This window comes from Lolium perenne, chromosome 4 (genome assembly GCF_019359855.2).
Source record: "Lolium perenne isolate Kyuss_39 chromosome 4, Kyuss_2.0, whole genome shotgun sequence".
NCBI lineage: Eukaryota > Viridiplantae > Streptophyta > Magnoliopsida > Poales > Poaceae > Lolium > Lolium perenne.
Window position 1 is genome coordinate 284,971,451 of NC_067247.2, and position 23,767 is coordinate 284,995,217.

Consider the following 23,767-nt stretch of genomic DNA (forward strand, 5'->3'; position numbering starts at 1 on the left):
AGTATCAAATTATTCAAGACCATATACCAATTACCACATGAAGCATTTTCTGTTTCCAACCAAATAGCAATGAATGCAGCAGCTTTTAACTTTTGCCCTGAACATTAAAAGTAAAACGAAGAACACAAGTGTTCAAATGAAAAAGCGGAGCGTGTCTCTCTCCCACACATGGATTGCTAGGATCCGAATTTATTCAGAGAATGAAAATAACAAAACGAAAATAAAACACACAGACGCTCCAAGTAAAGCACATAAGATGTGACGGAATAAAAATATAGTTTCACTAGAGGTGACCTGATAAGTTGTTGGTGAAGAAGGGGATGCCTTGGGCATCCCCAAGCTTAGATGCTTGAGTCTTCTTGAAATATGCAGGGATGAACCACGGGGGCATCCCCAAGCTTAGACTTTTCACTCTTCTTGATCGTATTATATCATCCTCCTCTCTTGATCCTTGAAAACTTCCTCCACACCAAACTCAAAACAATCTCATTAGAGGGTTAGTGCATAATCAAAAACTCACATGTTCAGAGAGGACACAATCATTCCTAACACTTCTGGACATTACCCAATGTTACTGAAATTTAATGGAGCAAAGAAATCCACTCAAACACAGTAAAAGAGGCAATGCGAAATAAAAGGCAGAATCCGTCAAAACAGAACAGTCCGTAAAGACGATTTTTTAGAGGCACTTAACATGCTCAGATCAAGAAGCTCAAATTGAATGAAAGTTGCGTACATATCTGAGGATTACTCATGATTTTTCGCAGATTTTTCTGAGTTTCCTACAGAGAGATCTACTCAAATTCGTGACAGCTAGAAATCTGTTTCTGCGTAGAAATCCAAATCTAGTATCAAACTCTCTATCAAAGACTTTACTTGGCACAACAATGCAATAAAGTAAAGATAAGGAAAGGTTGCTACAGTAGTAACAACTTCCAATACACAACAAAACAGTAGCAAAATAAAAACATGGGTTATCTCCCAAGAAGTGCTTTCTTTATAGCCATTAAGATGGGCTCAGCAATTTTAATGATGCTCTCGCAAGAAATAAGAGTTGAAGCAAAAAGAGCATCAAAAAGCAAGTATGAAACAAATTTAAGCCTAACCCACTTCCTATGAAAATGAATCTTATAAATATACAAGTCATGTAAGCATAACGCAACAAGCATAGAAAGGCAACACAAGCGCAACTTCAAGATTCTCAACATAAAGAGGGGAAACTTAATATTATTAAGATGCATCTAACCATGTTTCCCTCTCTCATAATAACTTTCAGTAGCATCATGAACAAACTCAACAATATAACTATCACATAAAGCATTCTTATTCACATGCATAAAAGTATCATTACTCTCCACATAAGCAATTTTATTAGTAATAGTGGGAGTAAAACTATCACAACCATCATTGTAATCATCATAAATTGCAGCATGGTATAATCATAATAAACTTTATCCTCCATAGTAGGTGGCACCAAAATATCACTATCATTATAATCATCATAAATGGGAGGCAAAGTATCATCAAAGTAAATTTTCTCCTCCATTCTTGGGGGACTAAAAATATCACAACCAGCTTCCCCAAGCTTAAATTCTTCCATAGCATTATCAATAATAGTGTTCAAAGAGTTCATGCTAATAACATTGCTACAACTATTTTGCAAACAAAGTTCCATGGGTTTTTTAATTCTCTCTTCAAACACATCATGACCTAATTCAATATAAAGTTCATAAAGATCTCTAATTTTTTTGTTGTTTTCCATTAAGCCTAACTAGTGAAAATAAAAACAAGAAACAAAAAGATATAATTGCAGAATCTAAAGGAAATAGCTTCGAGCACTCACACACCGGCAACAGTGCTAGGAAATAGCTTAGTAGTCGGAGGATGTGAATACCTTTTACCTTACCTCCCCGGCAACGGCGCCAGAAAATAGCTTGATGTCTATGCACGCTTTTTTTTCCTGTAGACAGTGTTGGGCCTCCAAGAGCAGAGGTTTGTAGAGCAGCAGCAAGTTTCCCTTAAGTGAATCACCCAAGGTTTACCGAACTCAGGGAGGTAGAGGTCAAAGATATCCCTCTCAAGCAACCCTGCAATTAAGATACAAGAAGTCTCTTGTGTCCCCAACACACCTAATACACTTGTCAGATGTATATGTGCACTAGTTCGGTGAAGAGATAGTGAAATACAAGTAATATGGATGACTATAAGTAGTAACTGCAATCTGAAATAAAGATGGCATCAAGCAAACATGTAGCAGAACTTGTTGGAAACGGTGTTTCAATACTTAGAAATAAGGCCTAGGGATCATAATTTCACTAGTGGACACTCTCAACAATGATCACATAACAATTAGATAACTTCTCTTCACTTGTGCTACTCTGAATTACTCTCCTATTGGAATCACTAATCATGTAGTGGCTACAAAAGCTCCGCTCAAAGTTCATCAAGTACTTGACAAACACCATTCATAGGCATATCCTCATCAAATCATAATCCAAGACAATACCATTGCAATTTAGACCGAGTACTAACATAGCATACACACTGTCAACAATAGCTATGAAAGGGGGAATAGATCACATCAATACTATCATAGTAATAGTTAACTTCATAATCTACAAGAGATTACAATCATAACCTACGCCAAGTACTACATGATGCACACACTGTCAACTTTACATCATGGAGAAGGAATAGACTACTTTAATAACATCACTAGAGTAGCACATAGATTAATAGTGATACAAAGCTCATGATCACATAAAGATCACACCATGGGAGAGAGATGAACCACATAGCTATCGGTAGAGCCCTCAGCCTCGGGGGAGACCTACTCCCTCCTCATCATGGGAGACAGCAACGGCGATGAAGATGGCGGTGGTGTCGATGGAGATGACTCCGGGGGAAATTCCCCGTCCCGGCGGCGTGCCGGAACAGAGACTTCTGTCCCCCGAAACTTGTCTTCGCGATGGTGGCGGCTACGGAACTCTTCGTGGAATATCGTCGGTTGTTTTAGGGTTTTCGCAACAGGAGCTTTATATAGGCAAAACGGTAGCGTCGGTGGAGTCCCGAGGGGCCCACACCATAGGGTGGGGCGGCCCCCCTCCTGGCCGCGCCGGCTGATGGGGAGGAGGCCCTGGGCCTCCTCTGGCCTGGCCCTTCTGGCTCCATGAGTCTTATGGCGAAATACAATTTCTGTGATTTTTCTAGATTTTTCCGAGCACTTTGGTTTTTGGGCCTTTTCTGCAATAAACAGACATAATAAACAGAAACGGGCACTGTGGCATCTTGTTAATAGGTTAGTCCAATAAATGCCATAATATGATATAAAGTGCATATAAAACATGTAGCAATTGGTATAATATAAGCATGGAACATCAGAAATTATAGATACGTTTGAGACGTATCAGCGACTCGCCTAGACACCACAACCCGCAGATTAGAACTAGACTAGATCCAACAACTCCGCCTATGGCGGCCCCCTGTACACATATTTTCATATACTAGATTGCTAGCAGGACGTAGCGATCCTCCACCGCGGGGACGTGAACCTGGGTACGTCGTGTACCGCCTCGCTCCCGGAACTTCCATCGTCGCCTTTCTCTAAAACCCAAGCCCCTCATGGTGGGCATTGCCGAGGAACCGCCTCGTCAGTAAGTGATCTCCCTTTGGTGAGGTGAGAATCACCCCTGCACCTAGACCCTCCTTGAGTTTGGATCCGTCGAAGTGCATCTTCTAGTATTCTATTTCCGGCTTCGGCGGCTTGTATTGCATCTCCACCCAATCAACGAGGAAATCTGCCAAAGCTTGTGATTTTATGGCATCCCTTCTCTCGTATACCGGTACGTAGGGTGACAGCTGAATCGCCCATTTGGCAATCCTGCCGCTAGCATCTTTGTTGCAGATGATGTCCGAGATAGGTGCCTCGCTCACCACATTCATCAGGTGCTCCTCAAAGTAGTGTTTGAGTTTTGTAGCGGACATGAACACGCCATATGTCATTTTCTGGAAGTGCGGGTAGTTTTGTTTTGAAAGGGAGAGCACCTCGCTCAGGTAGTATACCGGCCTCTGCACGGTTTTTCCTTCCTCTTCTCTTTCTACCACCACCACAACGCTCACAACCCGGGTTTTTGCAGCTATGTAAAGCGGCATGGGTTCCCTTTCCAAAGGTGAAGCCAATACCGGTGCTGTGGCTAGTATTTTCTTTAGCTCTTTGAACGCTGCGTCTGCCTGAGGGGTCGAGATGAAAGTATCTGATTTTTTCATTAAGGCATAGAGCGGCAAAGCCTTTTCTCCCAAACGGCTTATGAACCGGCTTAGCGACGCCAAGCTTTCGGTAAACTTCTGTACGTCCTTGAGGTCCTGAGGTACCGTCATTCTTTCGATAGCCCGGATTTTTACCGGATTCACTTCGATACCGCGGCTTGACACTAAGAAACCGAGTAGCTTTCCGGCGGGAACGCCGAAGGTGCATTTTGCCGGATTAAGTTTCATCCGGAACCTTCGTAAGTTGTCAAATGTTTGCCGCAGGATATCGATTAAGGTATCTTTTACCTTCGTTTTTATAACAACATCGTCCACATAGACTTGCACATTTTTACCGATTTGATCATGAAGGCATTTTTGCATGAAGCGCTGGTATGTTGCGCCAGCGTTTTGCAAACCAAAAGGGCATAGTGACATAGCAATAAGCCCCGTGAGGGGTAATGAACGCATTCTTTATTTGATCTTCCTTTTTCAAGGGAATTTGTTGGAAACCGGAATAAGCATCCAGGAAAGACAACAGTTCACAACCGGCAGTGGAATCGATCACTTGATCAATCCGGGGTAGCGGGAATGGATCCTTAGGATAGGCCTTGTTCAGATTGGTGTAGTCAATGCACATGCGCCATGCTTTCGGGGCCTTGGGGTCTTCATCCTTTTTCTTCTCGACCAGCACCGGATTGGTCAGCCACTCAGTGTGTAGCACTTCCACAATGAAACCGGAAACCAGCAACTTTGTTACCTCTTCACCAATGATTTTCCTCCTGTCTTCAGCAAACCGGCGCAAAGGTTGTCTCACCAGCTTTGCATCCTTCCGGACATTCAGAGAGTGCTCAACCAACTCCCTCGGCACACCCACCAAGTCATCAGTAGACCAGGCAAAGATGTTCCGATTCTCACGGAGGAAGTTGATGAGCGCGCTTTCCTATGCCTCACTCAGGCCGGCACCGATACAAACGGTGCGCTCTGGGTAAGCCGGATCCAGCACGATGTCCTTTGTCTCCTTGGTTGGCTTGAAAGCCGGTGTGCCCAAGTTACCACTCATTGCCACTAAATTTAGCTGGGAGGACTGAGCCAGCGCAACTGCGGTTTGAATTCTCCTTTTTTCTTCCGCTATCACCAGCGATTCGTCTAGATTTGAACCGGCGGACGCGGTTTTGAGCGACACTTTGTAGTTTCCAACCTCAGTTAAGGGTCCTTTTGGTGCCGGCATCTTCATCTTGAGATACGTGGTGTGAGTTGAGGCCATGAATTTTGCCAGTGCTGGTCTCCCCAGCAGCGCATAGTAGGTGTTGTCAAGGTCAACCACCTCGAATAGGATGTTTTCAACGCGACAATTGTCACGCCCTCCGAACAGCACATCAACCCGGACCTTGCCCATCGGCGAATAGGACAGTCCCGGAACGATGCCATGGAAAGTGGTGTGTGTTGGCTCCAGCATGTTTGGTGTTATGCCAAGCGTTTGCATGGTGTGCTGGTACATGATGTTTATTCTGCTCCCATTGTCCACCAGCACCTTGCTGAACCGGACTCGCGAGAATGGCCCATGCATGATTGGTTCCACCACCAGAGCATATCCGCCCAGATTAGGCATCACCTTTGGATGATCTTTGAACGACCAATTCAGTTCCTGATCTGACCACAACATGTATTTTGGTACTGCCGGTATCACCGCCGTTCACTTCCATGGAACAGCGATGCACACTTTGCCGGTCCCTCGGCTCTGTTACAAACACAACACAGCACAGATCCGGATCGTGATAAACATTCCGGCCCAAAGGTGTCGGTGGTGGAGCTTGGTTATTACCTTGTGCCACCTGATGAACTTCTTGCGGCTGCTGCGGCCAGTTTGGCTGAGCGTAAATCGGTTGCGTGTTTGCCCCGGTAAGTGGTGGTGGTGGCGACAGCTTTTCGAAACCTTGGTCTCTGGCATCATTCATCATGCCTCTCTCCATCAACCTCTTGGTCCAGGAGCAATCTTTCGTTAAATGATTTGCCGGCCTTGCCGGGTTCGGCGTGTGCCAACGGCACGGTTGGTCCTTAGCGGATTCCATGGTGTATTTTTCCTGATCTTGCCACGGCTTTTTCTCAACCCATTGTTTCTTCGGACCCGCCCATAGCTGTGATCCGGTTTTCTGTCTCTGGCTTCTGCCAGCGCCGGAATTGTCCTGCACTGCGGCCACTTGTTGCATTCCGTACCTCCGATCCGGGAAATCTTCCCTTATTTTGTTGTGATGGTTGTTGTGGTACTGATCTTGGCGCGGTTGACTCCTTTGCACCGGTTCAGCTTGGACTGCCGGCTGCATCGGATCTCCCAACGCGTAGCTATCTGCCACCCGAATCATCTCAGCCAAAGTGGTTGGCATGTTTCTCTGTAGCTTCTGCCACAGCGATGAGCCTCTCCGGCACCCGTTGCAGAACCAAGCGATAGCTTGTGCTTCTATCACGCCCTCACAAGAGTTTCTCATGGAGTTCCACCGGGTTAGATAATCCCGGACTCTTTCATTCTCGCGCTACTAGCACAAGGCGAGCTGCTGCAGTCTGTTTGGTCTCTGGAACGTGCTGCTGAAGTTGCTCACGAAAGCTTCCTCAAAGTCAAGTCAGCCGTTGATACTTCCCTTTGGCAAATTGTTAAGCCAAATACGTGCCGGTCCTACCAGGAAGGACGGTATGATTCTCACGGCCCAGCGCTGGTTTCCTCCGCCAGCTGCGGTTCCTCCACCTCCAGCGACGTATACCGCTGTCACATAGTCCGCGAGACAATCTTCCGGCTTCGTGGTGCCATCGTATGTTTTTGTGTCATGTGGCAACTGAAAGTTGCGCACTGGCGGTTCTTCTCTCATGATCCGCGGGACAAAGCATTTTGGACCCAGAGGACCCTCAGCCTCGATCATTTCAGAAAGATGCACTCTGTCCAGCATGTGCCTCGCATCCTGGTCTGGCAGGCACCTTTCTCCAACACGTTCTCCCAAAGGGTTCCGGTAAACTCTTTCCATTCTGGAATCGGCTTCATCATAACGTTCCGGTATCGCGGCTTTTCCTTGCCGGTACCTTGGTGGAGGCATTTCCTCCTCAGCATAAGCTGCTCTTGCCGCTCGATAATTTTGCCCGGTTTCTCCTTTACCGGCATAAGCGTTTCCGGCGTAGCCATTTCTGGCATAGCCACGACCTACCCCTTGCCTTTTTCTGCCGGCCTCGTGTTTCCCGGCTTGTTGTTTTCCGGCCAGAACTGGATCGTACACAGTCATCTGTTGTGCATTCGCATCATTTCTCTTCTGTCGGGATGGGGCCATGGGGGGACGATGCCTGCCCATGTGACTTGCTTCCGGCATTTCTTGCCGAGCGAACCGATTTTGACACTAGAGCCGCTTTGTTGATGCGAGCGAGCTCAGCGTTTTGTGCCTCAATCATATCAAGCAACTCTCTTACTCGATCTTGCTATTTTGCCAAAGCCTCACCTGAAAGTGAGTCACACATCTCTACTGCAGCCCTAGCAGCTTTTATTGTTTTATCCGGACTGTTGTACTTAGGTTTTTCTACCATGCTCAAGGATAATGACGCACTTTTACCGGAAAGAACTTCCCGGCGCAGATCTTGCTCTAGGTTGCGACCCTTAAGCCGGTTTCCCGCTACTCTAGCATGGTTCGCGCTAACTTGAGCTCTTGCTGGGCCTTGACGATGTTCGCCGCACCGGAGAGCAGCTTCTGCCGCTGCGCCTCCAGTTCAGCTTGAGCTGCGGCGGGGTCGATGTTCTGCACGATGGGCGTAGCCAACACGCTCATGGCTGCTTGGAGAGGTGTCTCCGGTGGCGCAGTAGACGTTCCGGTGACGACCTCGTCGCGCTCGGTCGGTGGTTTGGCCGTGCGCGTGGACTTGGTCTGCCCAGCGCCTTCTGCTGCAGCCTCTTTGCCGGCGCCTCCCGCGCCAGCCATCAGCACCTCCACGCTGCCAGCGGCGCGGTTGGAGCGCGGCCCGCGAGCTGGTGAAGACCTTGGCTGATCAGAGGCCACCAGCACCGGCGAGGGGTACTGGCGCTCCTTGACGGTGCCGAGGTAGACGCGGTGGCTTCCGAACTCGATGATGCGTCCGTTCTGCGGGTAGCGGCCGTCGTTGGCGAAGCAACCCGCGTTATCGTCGATGAAGTCCAGCGAGCCGAGGCGGTAGACGAGGCCAAAGACCACGCGCTTGCCGGAGACGGTGAGAAGGCCCGCCCGGATAGGAACTCCAGCAAGCGCATCTGCTGGCCCATTGGTGGGCGCCAACTGTCGTCGTGGTGTAACAACAGATGCCATATGATGGCTTAAGGATGGGCCGAATGTACGCTAGAGGATCCGGGTGAGCGTTTGGTTAACAGGGAAAAGGATGGGAAGAAACCGGTATGTATTCCTTAACTTGGCCCTTGACCAGAGGTAGAAGATGTACATCACATGATCTCTAAACAGGTGATATCCTAATGGAACCTCCCGCGCAGGGGTGTGCCCCCTCTCCTTATATAGGGGAGAGGGTGGTTTACAAGGCAAGAAACCCTAATGGAATCTAGGATGAGCTAAGCTACTTTATAAAGCTACTTTGGCCCAGCTGGCACAAGTTATGACTTTAAACAGGGAGTGGTGACATCCGCCGGCATCTTTAACGTCATCATCTTGCTTTGGCGTCAGGGCTTCGTTTAAAGCTGATGTGCTTCGCCCATCCTTGTCCTTTAGTCCTTGAAGGAATCTTTGACCAATGTGCCGACAGGCTACAGTGACCCCTGATTCCGGTTTGCCGGTACCTTTACCTTTGGTTCCGGTACCTTCGCACTTAGCCACACAGCCTCTTAGAGCCAGTACTTCGGTATACCCCTCTGGGGATACCGGTTTGTACCAACTCCGGTTAGCTGAACTTAACTTTAGATTCCGGATCACTCTGTGATCCGGTTTACCATTACCAAAATATGGCGAACTTGCCATACTCTTGGCCTACCGGGGGCCATCCCCCCGACAACCGTCGTTGGTTCCTCCGCCCGATATCATTCCAGGGTAAGTGCACCAAACCCGTACATAGTGGAAGCGGTTAGGGTTTTTCGGCGGTTGATTTTGCTACTCCGGGGAACCCCCGGAGTTTGATGTCCTCGTATTCAGTAGACTCGAGGTTCTCTTTAGTAGACAGAATCTTGATTTGACGTGCATAAGGCAAGATTTGACTACATTCATCGTATTTTTCCCAATTTCGCCACCATTGATGCATGCATGTCCCATTAGTGTACATCCCAAATAGGGAAATGCACTAACCGTGCTTGCTATGCCTGCTTCTTTTGTGATGCGTGCATATGTTGTGCCATTGTTGTGAATTGCATGTCATGTTACCGATTTGTGCTTGATCGTGGCTAGCATTTCAAATGACATTGTTCTCCATTGCCATTTTGTGTTGTTCTGCATTAGAATTGTTTTGTTGTTATCCACTGAGCATGTCTTGCATTTTTCATTGTTCTTACATATGTTTGTGTAGTGGCAAGGTCGCGAAGCTGGAGTGTGACAGGGTGGGGAGAGACTGGTTTCCACCACCGAGCACGCGCACGAGCTCGCCTTATACCGGTGGGCAAGGGCGTTGAAGCCGTATGTGTTGGGTACAATGGACGTGGCATCATTGCCTCCTCATACCCATGGCCTCCATCCCAAGCTCGGACACCTCCCCAGGGCGTTGACTCCTCGCCACTGCTACGTCTGGTTGGACGTTGATGGCTTGCACATGTTGCCAATTCCACAGGAGTTCCAGGGCCTCAAGGACTGGATCAATATCCCACTGTCTTGCAGCGTCGTTGTGTCAGCTTGCCGCTTCTGCCACAAGTGGGTTCAGGTGACCTACCATGGCGGCCAGAGAGGCAAAGAGGCAGCGGGAGGCCGGACCGGCAGGAGGCTGCGGGGAATTTAGAATAAATTGTAAAAGTCGGGATTTGAACTCGAGACCTGGGGCTCTGATATCATGTTAAGCTTCATGCACTAGCCACTTAAACCAAAAGTCCGAACTGATGGAAAAGGCTAGGCAATCTACTTTATACACGTCAACACTTAGTAGTAGTCAAGTGTGGTGAACTGATGATGCCAAGATATCTATAATGGCTTTCGATCACATGTTTGACCCTGATGTTCTAGGACTTGCCCCAGGAACATGTCAGCTTTTGATCAGGGGATGTTGTTGTAAACCTCTGATTGTTAGATAGGCCTTTAACTTGCTAAGTGCATATGCTCTTATTAGTCTTAAGTGCAAATTATTATGTCTGTCATGTGTGCTTTTGCAACGGCTACTTTGGTGATGGTAAGATTACCATATTCAAACAAGATAACCATATCCTAGATTCGCACATAACTAAACAAGAGCTTTCCTCTATAGCCGAGTTTGTGCAGTAATGCGGGCAAACAAACGTTGCGTCTAAAGTGCAGAAACATCTTTTGATGGCCACCAATCGTAGTGCAAAAATAGGTCCAGTTTGTGTTTTTCCTTGTACAGCAGTCACCAGGCCAAAACCCAAAACAGGGGAAAAAAACAATGCGAGTATCCAAACACAGCCCCTAGAAGAACACCAGTAGCTACTATGATCCTGGCCACAAAAAAGAGAAACTGACGTGTGCGGTGTGCAAAGTTGCTTGTCGCTGAATTCCTTCTTTGGACAAACAACTTGCGACGCAGGCTGCTGGCAGTCTCGTCTTTGACCGCACCTAAAGCTAATTGGGATACAAGTCAAGGGCCATTCGAAACACTGACACGTAAACGTCATGATTGTACTGTCTATTTTCTTTGCGAATGGTCTAATGTCTTCATCCGAAATACATACCAGACATAAAAAAAAAACAGAGCATAACAAAAAAAAAACAGAGCATAACATTGCATCGCATAAGATTGTCGAATTAATCATGAAGGCAGTAAGCATCCCCGCAAAATATAAAAGAAGCAATCATCCGTAGAAATACTACCCCATTAAGCATCCTCAGCATCCAAGATCAGAAGCACAAGAAACCAGAGCGCGTGTATCATATCATCCTACACCAGGAAGCGCTACCAAAGTAAGAGCAACTGTTGAGCTAGTCTGAGTGGTATCATATCATCCTACACCGTAGATTGGCAACACAAGGATTCTGTCTCCGACAGAGAGCAAAAATAGCACTGTAAAACCTTCCAGCTCAGGATCACCTTTCTCTTCTCGATCAAAATTCAAAACTCTGCCTGCGCAGCTATTCCTCCGCGGCCTTGATTTCAGCTTTGGTGTCAACCTTGGGTGCACCAATGCTGCTGCTAAGATCTGTGGTTTTTGCCTGGGGCCAGGGGCAGGAGTCTCCGGAACAACTGGCATTGGCAGTGGGGTTGTTGCCGTTCTTGAACTGAACCAGTATCACGGTCGAATTGTCCCTCGAGTCCCTGCACCATTCAAGAAGTCCCTCACAGATGACATGCAGATCTGCCCTCTGCGTTTGATCACATAATATGTCAAGTCAACAGGAACAATCTATCAGCAAGTGCAAACCATGTACACTGCACCGTATAATTATTACTGTACCAAACGTGTCAGCAGATGGGCTTTTAGATATTACTATTAATAGGATGACAAGCAGAAAATAATTGAGGAAATAAGACTCACCTTTTGCAAGCGCTCGTTTACATAAGTAACCACCTCCTCACTTGTCTTGACTTCCCTGGAGAAGAAGAAAACAAGAGGTGTGTAATTTTGTCACGGTAAATATATCAACGAAATCATAAAAGTATGAAACAGGAGAACAAAGAATATGTCTCTATGGGTACTAGTGTCTGGATCTATCAATAGCAGGCACTGGTAAGTTTGCCTTACTCTCTTGCTAGCTTTAGCATTCTTCCACGTGAAGAGGAAATCTATTCCTATTGCCAGAAATGTCTCATGAAGCACTAAGGTTGTAAAGTAGAGTTATCAAACATACCAAGCTGACATTTCCAAATAGCAAACCAACCTGATACGTAACCATCGAATTTAATACTACGTACTATGCCTAAGATGTATAAACCCTCCAGCTATAAATACTATGCCTAAGATGAAACAAGCATGACAGATAATAGTAATTGGAGTGGCTTAGGTCTGGATGAAGTATTGCACTTAGAAGCAAGTCATAAATAAACATCTTCTTGTGTTATTTTTAGCTCAGGACTTACCAGATACCATCGCTTGCTATGAGAAGAAAATCAATATCATCAGTTATGTCCTCCTATAAAAATAAATGGCCATTTCCATCAGACCACGCCCATCGGAAACAAACTAAAACTGGGCTCACACAACATAGTTACAAACTCACAGTGTGAATGTCAGGATTACATATCAACTTCAATTTATTGTTCTTCTTGAACTGAAAATCACCTGAAATGTAAGTAGTGAAAATGTGTATCAAACAATAAATTGATTGGATCCAAGAAACAAAAAATATCCACACAAAAATAAGATATCAAATAATACTACATACCAAGCGCTCTGGATACGGCTATTATTCCATCGACGCGATATGGGCCTGGTTCAGCCCTCATTCGTCCATCTACATATACAAGGACTTGCCTCTGGACTACTGATCCTCCTGCAGCTTCAATTCTGGCTCTTTCACCTGGTTCATTTGGCTTGTGATCGGTGGATAAATCAATTGCCTTCCGATAAATTGGATATAAGAATTGTCAGACTCCACTTGAACACAATCATTATGACAAAAGAGGATGCCCCAACGAGAAACTTGAAAAGAAAATAGTCACTGTACCTGACCATTCCTTGAGAGTACACAACGGGAATCACCAACATTTCCAACAATTATCTGGTTGCCTCGAATGAGAGCCACGCATGCTGTGCTTCCTTCGATTTGGGGCCCTTCATAATTCTGCAGAAAAAAGAATCCAAACTGAAATCATATGGAAAAACAGCATATGAAGAAACAATCAACCAGTGCCACCAGGGAACAATATTTTCTATGTGCCATTCACAAAAGATGCAACCCAATGTAAGAAACAAGTGATCAACTCAAACAAGGGAAAATACTTGTTTTTCAAATAAGTACCTCGATTTTGGCAGTACGCTAACAACCAAGGTGCAATGAGAACATAAGGAACATGTGGCTTCCAATTCAGTAAACCAGGCACTCAACGGAAGTAGGGAGCACAAATTGGGGTTATAATTTATCATATCGGTGCAACCTTCAAGCACATCTCGGAAAAGTACAATAGATCCTCCTTATCACACCCATTGATCTCTTCCAATTCCTTTTTACACGTAATAATATGCAGCAGCATCCCAGAGATAAATTATTTACTAACTTCTTCGGCAGATAAATGCTTAAATAATATTCAGGACGTGATATATCACCTTGCCGAAACAGGAACAAAGACTAGTCTGGAGACGGCTTCGGAAACTTCCATTACCAGGAGCAGGAGCAGGAGCAGGAGGAGAATCAGGATTCTTCCATTCATCTGACCTTTTCAACGTCTGATCAATTCTGTAACAATTAAGCAGTAAAGAATTACACATTCCGTATCTGTACGTGCAACAAGAAGTAAACTTATGTTGCAATTGCAACTATGGAAGGAATGAGTATAACATTGACACTCTCTCCAACGCTAACACTAGCCCTTTCACCTTTCAATATTGAATAAGAAGTGCACACATCTGAGTGCAGATTATGTGAACATGTGTCCACGCACATGATATCTGTACAGGCACTTATTGCTTGTTTTCTTGTGTAGTTCACAGGTGGTCATATTTTAAACAAAATTTCATAGGGTTCACATGCTATAGCTCATAAGTTTTAAAAACTTCATCCCTGTGCTGATAATGTGACTTTCCATACTTATATAGCAAAAAATGTAGAGTACGTGATTTAATTATCTATTAGTAAAAACCTGAAGCACACTTGCTCCAATGCGGCATGCAGGTTGTTTTGATAGTCTGGAACTTTGACAAGCTCAGTATGAAATTTCCTCGAACAATACCATGCCACCCTATGTCCTGAAACATAAAATATAGTTATAACAGAAAACAAAGACGGAATCAGTCACATATTCCTGTACAATTTCATATGTTGAAGCAATGTGAAGACCAACATACTAGCTGAAATATCACTTCAATACGTTTGTATCACTGGAAACAGAGCATGCACTACAGATACTGAATGTATTGGTAACAAAAACCAATCCCTCCCAAAAAAGAAGAAAATGATCACACAAAATTTTGGCCCCTCTGAATATATTCTTTAGCATAATCCATTTTATCCTTATGGCATCCCAGCACAGACCCGACTGTATAACTTGATCACGTATGTTGAACTGTACCAGCATTTCACAATCATGACCATACAGAATACCGACAGATGAAAATCACGACAAGTAGTAAATGTACAAAGCATGCACGGATATAATGCACTAGACAGATTCACATATGACATACACATTTGGATAAGAATGAACTATAGCAGATTTTAATGAAAGACTTCATGTAATCAATGCATGAGATGGTCAGTTATGCTAACAGCTGAAGTGTTTAGAATATGTTGGAACAGTATGAGAGAAATATCAAACCTCCATGGCCATCAAAAACACCAAAGAATGATGTGGAATCCGAACCATCTAGATCTAGGAGAGCTGTGTACTGGAAATAAGAAGTGTAGGGGTCAAATTCAGTATTTCACAAAGTACTGAATGAGCAAGCAAAACAAATTATATGCATACGTAAAAACTATCCTTGATCCACGTAATAATATACGTTACTCACATAATCTTGCATTTCATCACGAGGTCCTTGCATACATGATGTGGCATACTCAATTCTGGCATTCTCACCCCTAGTAGAAGTCTTGATGTACTGACCAGCCATTGCAGGGTTTGCTTTCCTGAAAGATACCAGTATGAAAACAATGGCTTAGATTTCCTTATCAGCAAAATCTGACAAACATGTAAACTGAATGTACTGACACTACATTGCAGAGCGCACAGCAAACTTGATAAGAAACAAGGTTGAAAAAAAACAGTTAGGTGGCTCCATTTCCGGTTAATTAATGACAGAAAGAGTAATTTCTGGACACCATACTAGACCAGGACTCAGAGTGCTCCAGTTTGGAGAAGAATAAAAACGATGGAAATATCCAGAGAAGACTGTTCAAGTTTGCCTCGAAAAGAGGATATGAACACCGTCGTGTTTGGGGTGCTCGTTTCGTTAGACTCCTCCTCGAACAATGGAACCACCATGAACCGCAAAATGGACAAGAAGGGGCAAGCATAAGAGAAACATGAGATGCAGAAGAGAGGCGGGCTGAGATCAACCATGGATTTCCGGTGCTCCTATAGCCTCGTCCTCTCCAAATAAATCGCCACCAACCAAGATGTCACGGAACGGAAAAACAAACGCAGCAGTAAGCAGAGAAAAACGAGACAGGATCGACGAGGTGAAGAGAGACCACCATTGGGTATCGGTGCTCTCTAGCATCCTCGTGCTCCTCCAAGGCAATCACCATCGAGGATCATGTCACCAACTTCAGTAAACAGCCGCAACAACAAAACCTGACGCAGCGGAAGAGACGGGAGAGGCAGATGCCAATTAAATCGAGCAGAGAAGGATCTGGGGATCCAAGCAGAAACCGCAGCAGCAGTAATCAAAATAAACGAGGCAGGATGGACGAGGGTGAAGAGAGGCCGCCACTGCGCGCGGCTCGGTGCTCGTGCTCTTCAGCATCCTCCTCATCCACCTCCTCCCAAGGAAAATCACCATGAAGACGCTACCGATTTCAAAATCGGAAACAGCAGCAAGCAACAAAAACCGACGCGACGCGACGCAACGCAGGAAGCAGGAGGTACGGGACAGGATCAAGGAGGCGCAGGCAAAAAAACGAACCAAAAAAGGGTCTCGCGCTTCAGGAAACGAGACGGGATGGGCGAAGGTGAGCAGAGACACCATTGCGTCTCGGTGCTCTTCAGCACCCTCCTCCTCCTCCGAGTAAAACCACCATGAACACGCTACCGACTTCATCGAAATCAAAAAAAAAAAAACAGCAGCAAACGACAACAACCGACGCGACGCAGCGCAGGGAACACGAGATACGCAGGCAAAATCGAACCCCCCCAAAAAATAAGGTCTCGGGGTTCAGCAGACGAGGCGAGAACAGAGGCCACCATGTCGTCTCGGTGTTCTGCAGCGCCCTCGTCGTCATCCCCAGGGCCGGGAAAACCCACCGCGAGAGAAGAGGCCACCGACCTCAAAACCAAAAGCAGCAGCAGCAGCAGCAAGCGACGGAAACCGACGCGCGCGACACGCAGCGCACGAAGCGCGAGACACGGAGAGGATCAGAGGAGGCGTACGCAGAATCGAACCCAAAAAAAAAGGGGGTGTCCCACGAACAAGCAGTCAAGCACGGCCCCCGCCCACCCAGCAGCGCTCAAACCGCGGCGAGAAGGAACGGAGAAGCGCCGCCGCACGACGGCGGCGAGGAAGCGAGTAGAGAGGGAGGCGGAAGCTTACCAGCCCTGGCGTCGCGTGGCTGGGAATGCGGACAAAACGAGAGAGGGGAGGAGGGGAGGAGGGAATGCGGCGTGATCGGCTCTCACCTTTCCTTGCGCTGCTCCGGAGAATCAAAAGCGGTTGTGTTCCTGCAGAGCGGAGCAGAGAGCGCAGAGTAGAGCAGGGGTGCATGCAAATAAAGCAGACACAGGCGACGCCGTCTTCGTTCGTCTCGCCTTTCCTTCCGCTCGTCCTCGCCCTGCGCGTCGTTGGATCGCTGCCCGTGCCAGCTGGGGACGATCCGACGGTCCAGCCGCGGCCGTGCGCGCCTGGCGTGCCGACCCGGGCCCGCCCGACAGAGCACATCTTGCGCCGTTGGATCTCCGTCCGTGCCAGCTGGGAACGATCCGACGGCTCAGGAGCCACACACGCGCGGCTCGCGTGCCGCCCCGGGCCCGCGCGACACGAAACAGCTGTCGTCCGGTGTGGCCCACGCGAGGCGGAGGACGGTGGGGCGGGACGTCTCTTCTCCTCCCTCCGCCGCCGCCGCCGCCGCCGGCGACTGCGCGGTTTCTTCCTCCGTCGCTGGCCGACCGCCGCCGCGCTCCAGCAATCCGGCGGAGGCCAGCTTCGACCTCCACTCATCCCCTCGCTTCCCGGCCGTCGCCGTTGATGCCACTCCTTGTCTCCTTTGTGGGGCTCTGCTCCGGCTGACGGAGATGGCGAGCTCCCGACGGCGGCAATGAGCTCGCGCCGTCGTGCGTCGCGATGTTAGGTTTGGTGGCCTGAATCGTCCACACTACAAATGGTGATTCCTGTCGCCTGGACATTAGGGCCGACCAACTGCGCGCATGGGGGCTTCTTCAGTGTGCTCCCAGGCTCACAGCAAGTCCATACCAGTTCTTCAGATGTGGTTTTGCATAGTCAAAGTCAAATTTTATAAATTTTGATCAAATATTTAGAAAAAATATCAACATCTACAATATGAAACTTATTGTACAGTATTACAAAAATTGATGTTATAAATTTTGATATTTTTTTCTTCTATTTTTAATCAACCTTTATAAATTTTAATTTTGATTAAATCTAGAACGCGAAGTAATTGTGAATGGAGGGAGTAATAGTACCTCCGTTTCACAAACCAACGCATATAAGTTTGGTCAGGGGTCAAACCTTGCTAAATTTGACCGAATATATGATAAATATGAAGACATTCTAGGTATTAGATCTATTCATATTTTTTTCTTATTGTGTATATTCATATATTTTGTTTAAAAACATTGTCAAACATAGACATCATTGACTTTTGATTAAATTTATACTTGTTTATGCAAATGAAGGAATACGGAATGAGAGTCCAACGACATTATCCACATCATGTTGTGGTTGTCGGGATAGACACGGGGGAGAATGTGGTAGTTCCAGTTCCGCGGATCAATGATTCTTGATATGATAGACATCCCCTTGATGCTTTGGTCCAATATTGGTTGTGGGGTTACGATGGTGTCTGATGTGATTGTCGTTAATCTTTATTGTAAATGTTTGTTATAGTTTATGTGAATGAGCGTATTTGTTTTATCAATAATAGATTTAGATCATTTTCTAGAATTAACTTGGACAATTTTTATTTCATTTGACAAAGGATAGAAGCCATATATTAACCTAAGTCCGAACATTACAAAAATACCACCGTCAAACAATATAAATATGTACAAGGGAAATTCACCGTCGTCTCCAAATTGCACAAGAAGACGAAGCTTCATGAGCCCAGCTTGATGCTCTAACTTTTTTTTTGCAATGATGTACCCATGGAGTTGTTGTTACAGGGAAGTCATCAGATTTGGCGGGAAGACGGCAACGATGACAATAATCTGAAGCAAGGAACAACCATCTAGAGAAGAAGAGGAAGGTGGAATGAGGAGATTAAACTCCATGTTGCCACTGCTAGGGGAACTTGTTAATAAGACTATTAATGTTGGCGAAAAATCAAGATAAAAGCAATATGGTTGAGAACTCTACTCCACAGCCCGACATCAAATACCCATCACACCGCTGACATCTATATTAGAACCAACGTCATCACATCGGGATAGAGCTGTAGGTACTTACTACACAACATTGCACCTCAACACGACGAAATTAAAATCTAAAAACTAGACCAAGACAAGACCGAGGAATCATCCGGCGAAGGTGAGGGTTTTTGTGGTGGTCGCCTACAAAATTATGACTTGCCCTTGATATGTACTTTGTACAAAGCATTTAATGTTTTGCAGCACACATTATGCTTAGGGGTTATTGACATCACATATGAGACCTAAAACTAGCACAATCTTTCTTGTTTCAAAAATAATTAAAGTTTAAGTATTGTCTTAAGTTAAACTACTACTTTCTTTTTCAGGGTACCCCAATGGAGTTTAACTGCTTTGTGCTTGACCAAGTACCTAATGTAACCCACTGTTTCTCGAGGCTTAAACTTTCCACTCATCTCTTGTCTAGTTTCTTTCATTCCAAGATTTCCATGTGATTTGAAGTTAGTTGTTAGATTTTACAATTTCATACCATTTCCTGTAAAGATTTATTTCCATTATATTTAAAATGTATTTACCCACTCCAACCTCTTGGATATTTTGATTTATCATGTCTATTCTTCAATTGAGCAAAAAAGGGTTCCAGCATGATCCCACAAACTGGACAAAATGAGGACTGCAACACCACGCGCTTAAATAGCCCCCTTTCGAGGGACAAGAGCGCAATTTCGTAAATGTTACTATCGTCAACACTCAACAGGCGACCGCTTAGCTAATCGCAAATTCAGACGGCAGCCATGGACATCGGCGGGGCCGACAAGGGCACGACGGCGGCCTGGATGGCGACGCACGGCGGGATGTACGAGCGGGCCACGCGGCACCCCTTCACCGTCTCCATCCGCGACGGCACCGTCGACCTGGCCGCCTTCAAACGCTGGCTCGTCAGTACCTTCTCGGCTTTTCTCCTCTCAGGCTCTCACCCCCAATCTCTTACGCAGCTTGCTTACCACTTGATATACGGTGATTACAGCTTGATTTGCTTGCTCGGTTGCTGTACTTTAACTTAGCACTAACCTTTACTAGAATTTGTGTGGGTTCTTAGCTCTTACACTACCGGTGGATCTTGATTCGGATCCCGCGGCTTGAACGAACTAGACTACTTGAGGTGCGTCTGTGTACTGAGAAAGAAAATATGTTGTGAGGAGACTTCATAAGGCTACTGAATCGTCTGATCGATTCAGCATGTGTGCTTGATTTGGGTAGATTTGGGTGATTGCTGCTGCAAATCAACATCGTAGGAGGACTAGGACTACTTATGCAGGCCGACGAGTAGTTTTTTTTTTCCATTAGAATGGGAAATGGGAACTGAAAGTGTGCAGTGAGGATATGCCCTAAGCCCCAAAGGTGTGCTGGGACTCTTGCCAGGTTGCAGGCCTGCAGGGTTCGTTCTGACGAGGATTATATAGTCAGCAAACTGAGTTGAGCTGTATGTGAGGCTTTATTAATTTAAAGCGGGGCTTAGGCCTCAAGTTTAAAAAAGTCAGGAAACTGAATTCCCTTTTGGCAAATATCTTGCTCGCTCATCAGTGGACTGCAGTGTAATATTGATTTGGGTAACTGAAGAAGGTTGGACCTTTCTTTGGCAGGTATCAGTTACTAGGCAGTCAAGGTTGTGAAGTTCCCTGTTATGATTCCACAATCAAGGTCATATAGACATTTGGTTCACTCTTGATGCAGAAACAATATAAACCTGTTTATGAAATGAAACTCTCAATGTGCATTCTGACAATATGAAATACATTATGTTTACGCAATGTGATGCTTTTTTGTTAACTGTACTACATATTCATGTACTTATTTGATGCACAATGGATGAACATTACTTCATGGAGGATATGTAAAAAAGAAACTACAGATTTCATTTTAATGTCTATTATTAGAAGGCTGCTTAGCCGTGAATGCAATAGGGTAGTGTTTTGCATTGATACTTGGTACTATTTTCTTGATTGTTGCAAGTTAGATTCAGACGTCATATACTTCACTAATGTAGATTCTTATTGGTTTTCTAAAGATCAATTTCGCAGCGGTTATTTTTACTCTTGTTGTTATTGCTCATGATGGATTTTATATTGTTTATGTGCCATATTTCAGGGTCAGGACTACATGTTTGTGCGAGAATTTGTTGCATTTCTGGCTAGTGTACTACTCAAGTGTTGCAAGCAATCAGACAGCTCGGACATGGAAATAATCCTAGGTGGTTTGGCTTCTCTTAGTGATGAGCTCTCCTGGTTCAAGAAGGAAGCTGCTAAATGGAGTGTTGATCTGGCCGGTATTTCTCCCCTCACTTCTAATACGGAGTACTGCAGGTTGATATCTATCAGATACTCACACAATTGTACAGCCTTAGATAGGTAAAAGATTGTGACTAGTATTACTGTTATTTCCAGGTTTCTTCAGAGCTTCAATGATCCAGAGATCAGCTACACTGTTGCCATAACTACCTTTTGGATAATTGAAACCGTGTACCAGGATAGCTTTGCTTTCTGTATAGAAGAAGGTCATAAGACGCCCTTGGAGCTCCTGGGGACCTGCCAGAGATGGGGCAGCCCTGAGTTCAAGCAGTACTGCCAGTCTCTGCAGCGAATCGCTGATCGCTGCTTGGCAAATGCGACATCTGATGCTGCCAAGAGTGCTGAAGAGGCCTTCCTTCGTGTACTCGAGCTGGAGATCGGGTTCTGGGACATGAGCTCCTCTCAGTCCTAAGCGGCATCCAGATCCTGAAGTCTGACCACCGAGCAGTTACTTGGGCGAGATGATACCGTGGGTTCAGGCTGAGGCTTGCATCTTACTGTACTTCCCCATGTATCTGATTTCTCTTGTGAACACCGTGCAATTACTTGACGAAATAAATGTTACCGTGGGCTCAGACTGAAACATACTTTCTACTGTATTTTTCCACATACCCCATGTATCCCGGAAGTCTGAGTACGGTCCTGTTACTTGGACGAAATAGATGATATATCTTTGTTTCTGTGGTGACAACATTAGTACTTCATTACGCTGCAACTTATGATGAGAAATCAAAGTTTTCGACAGTCCAAAGAGAACCAACGATTACAACTATTTAAGAAAAGTCAATTCTCTATGCTATCAGTGGGAGCCTGAATATGGTGCTGTTACTTGGACGAAATAGATGATATATCTTTGTTTCTCTGCTGAATACCGTGCAATTAGGTGGACGAAATGTCGTAGTCAATTCTCTATGCTATCAGTGGGAGCCTGAATATGGTGCTGTTACTTGGACGAAATAGATGATATATCTTTGTTTCTCTGCTGAATACCGTGCAATTAGGTGGACGAAATGTCGTTCAGTCGTTCAGAACGAAACCTCCATATTTTCCCATGTATCTTGTTTCTTTGGACTGTCGAAAACTTTGATTTCTCATCATAAGTTGCAGCGTAATGAAGTACTAATGTTGTCACGTGAAAACCAAAATGTCACCAATTGCTCGGTACAGCTTATGATGGCCTACAGTTTATTTCCTCAAAGAGCATGCTACGCCGTACTAACGCAAAGAACGGAAAAATACCAAGCATATTTGGAGATAAAATGTTTTGAAAGGAAAAAATATATCAGAGCCAGGTTTCGATAAAATGTTTAAAAAGGACAAAAATTTATATCAGAGCCAGGTTTCGATCCTGGGACCTGTGGGTTATGGGCCCACCACGCTTCCGCTGCGCCACTCTGATTTGTTTGCTCAATCATGGTACTTTGTTATGTATACACATGCAAATAGTAAGAGGTAACATTCATGTGCCAAAAAAAAAGTTGCCTCTCTTTATTGCAAGGCAAGCCAAATTAAATAAAAACGCCAATCTTACAAGCCCAAGATGTCATGCCTGTATCTACGTTTGTTAATCCCTCTTCTTCTTTTTTTCCATTGGGGAATTATATATGTTCACCAATGCTTTTGTAGCGATTGATTATGTGCTCTCACATAATTGTACAAATACATTTTTTTTCGAAATGGGGGAAATATCGCCCCAGCTTCTGCATCCAAAGGATGCACACGACTTTTTTATTAGATTATTCCTTACAAGAAACAATACAATAGATCAAACTCGAAGCAACCTTACTATACACTAGTAGAAAAACGCTCATCTATACCGGTTCCAGAGGGCCATTCGTACCGGTTTTGCAACCGGTACAAATTATTCGGCACTAAAGCCCCCCCCTCTTTCGTACCGGTTGCTTACGAACCGGTATAAAACGGGCCTCCACGTGGGCCACCAGGAGAGCTCAGGGCTAAGGATCTTTGGTACCGGTTGGTAATACGAACCGGTACCAAAGGTTCCCCCCGCGGCAGGGAATTTTCCCAAATCTTCGCCACAAGCAGAGAATTGGCTTTTTAGGGTTTTGGAGAGGTTTAGGGATATCGGTTTGATTCATATCGCGTCGATGCACCAGAAACGCGTTTGGGTTTAGGTAGTACATGAAGATCAAGATGATGCATAGCAAGTTGGTGCATATAATATAACACACATGTTATTGCATGAGATCGCAAATTAAGTAGCACTATGCATGAAGATCGATCTTCATGCATAGTGGTGCTCTCCGAGGCGTACTCTATATATGTCTATTACATGTAGCATAGTGGTACTCTTCGAGTCAACGATATATGTAACATGTACATCTTCATTCATTGTGGTGCTCTGCGAGTGGTGGTATGACGTCCCGAAGGAAAAATCCCGCCAATTCCTCGCCTATTGCTATGAAGCGGTCATCAATTGAGAGCTTGTTCCGCTTTCTTGCCAACTATAAAAGAATAAGATACAAATGAATACATGAAACAACTATTACTGAAACTCAGCACAACTTATGATAACAAAACAAATTTGTGAAGATTGTTTTTGTACCTCTTTATTTCTTTCATTATTCGTTCTCTCGTTGACAATTCTGCGGATGTACTCGCAAACGAAGAATCCACAGATCGGTCCCTGAGGTTGTTGCGGGCAT

General features: G+C 45.3%; 2 protein-coding genes and 1 non-coding gene across 3 annotated transcripts; 1 reads left to right on the plus strand and 2 right to left on the minus strand.

The window, feature by feature from the left end:
- Nucleotides 1–11,108: 11,108 nt before the first annotated feature.
- LOC127295624 (probable protein phosphatase 2C 21) lies at nucleotides 11,109–16,809 on the minus strand. The gene is made up of 11 exons (XM_051325591.1): nucleotides 16,745–16,809; nucleotides 15,005–15,122; nucleotides 14,812–14,881; nucleotides 14,137–14,242; nucleotides 13,604–13,733; nucleotides 13,005–13,121; nucleotides 12,723–12,897; nucleotides 12,558–12,619; nucleotides 12,418–12,470; nucleotides 11,876–11,930; nucleotides 11,109–11,702 (listed from the first exon to the last, which is right to left on the minus strand). Exons 2-11 carry the CDS (start codon nucleotides 15,104–15,106, stop codon nucleotides 11,472–11,474), a joined length of 1,101 nt encoding a protein of 366 aa, XP_051181551.1. The 5' UTR covers nucleotides 15,107–15,122; nucleotides 16,745–16,809; the 3' UTR covers nucleotides 11,109–11,471.
- A 2,659-nt stretch (nucleotides 16,810–19,468) lies between these two features.
- LOC127295625 (bifunctional TENA2 protein) lies at nucleotides 19,469–21,781 on the plus strand. The gene is made up of 3 exons (XM_051325592.2): nucleotides 19,469–19,691; nucleotides 20,902–21,116; nucleotides 21,198–21,781. Exons 1-3 carry the CDS (start codon nucleotides 19,548–19,550, stop codon nucleotides 21,511–21,513), a joined length of 675 nt encoding a protein of 224 aa, XP_051181552.1. The 5' UTR covers nucleotides 19,469–19,547; the 3' UTR covers nucleotides 21,514–21,781.
- A 647-nt stretch (nucleotides 21,782–22,428) lies between these two features.
- TRNAM-CAU (transfer RNA methionine (anticodon CAU)) lies at nucleotides 22,429–22,500 on the minus strand. Its single transcript has one exon. It is a non-coding gene; the product is annotated as a tRNA-Met (tRNA).
- Between the last annotated feature and the right edge of the window lie 1,267 nt (nucleotides 22,501–23,767).

Excerpts from the sequence above, each read along its gene's own strand:
- LOC127295624 (XM_051325591.1), bottom strand. The coding sequence starts at position 15,106 with ATGGCTGGTCAGTACATCAAGACTTCTACTAGGGGTGAGAATGCCAGA. Across the intron at positions 13,734-14,136 it reads TTGGAGCAAGTGTGCTTCAG|AATTGATCAGACGTTGAAAA; the intron begins GTTTTTACTAAT and ends TAATTGTTACAG. Across the intron at positions 11,931-12,417 it reads ATAGCAAGCGATGGTATCTG|GGAAGTCAAGACAAGTGAGG; the intron begins GTAAGTCCTGAG and ends CTTCTTCTCCAG.
- LOC127295625 (XM_051325592.2), top strand. The coding sequence starts at position 19,548 with ATGGACATCGGCGGGGCCGACAAGGGCACGACGGCGGCCTGGATGGCG. Across the intron at positions 19,692-20,901 it reads CCGCCTTCAAACGCTGGCTC|GGTCAGGACTACATGTTTGT; the intron begins GTCAGTACCTTC and ends GCCATATTTCAG. Across the intron at positions 21,117-21,197 it reads TCTAATACGGAGTACTGCAG|GTTTCTTCAGAGCTTCAATG; the intron begins GTTGATATCTAT and ends TGTTATTTCCAG.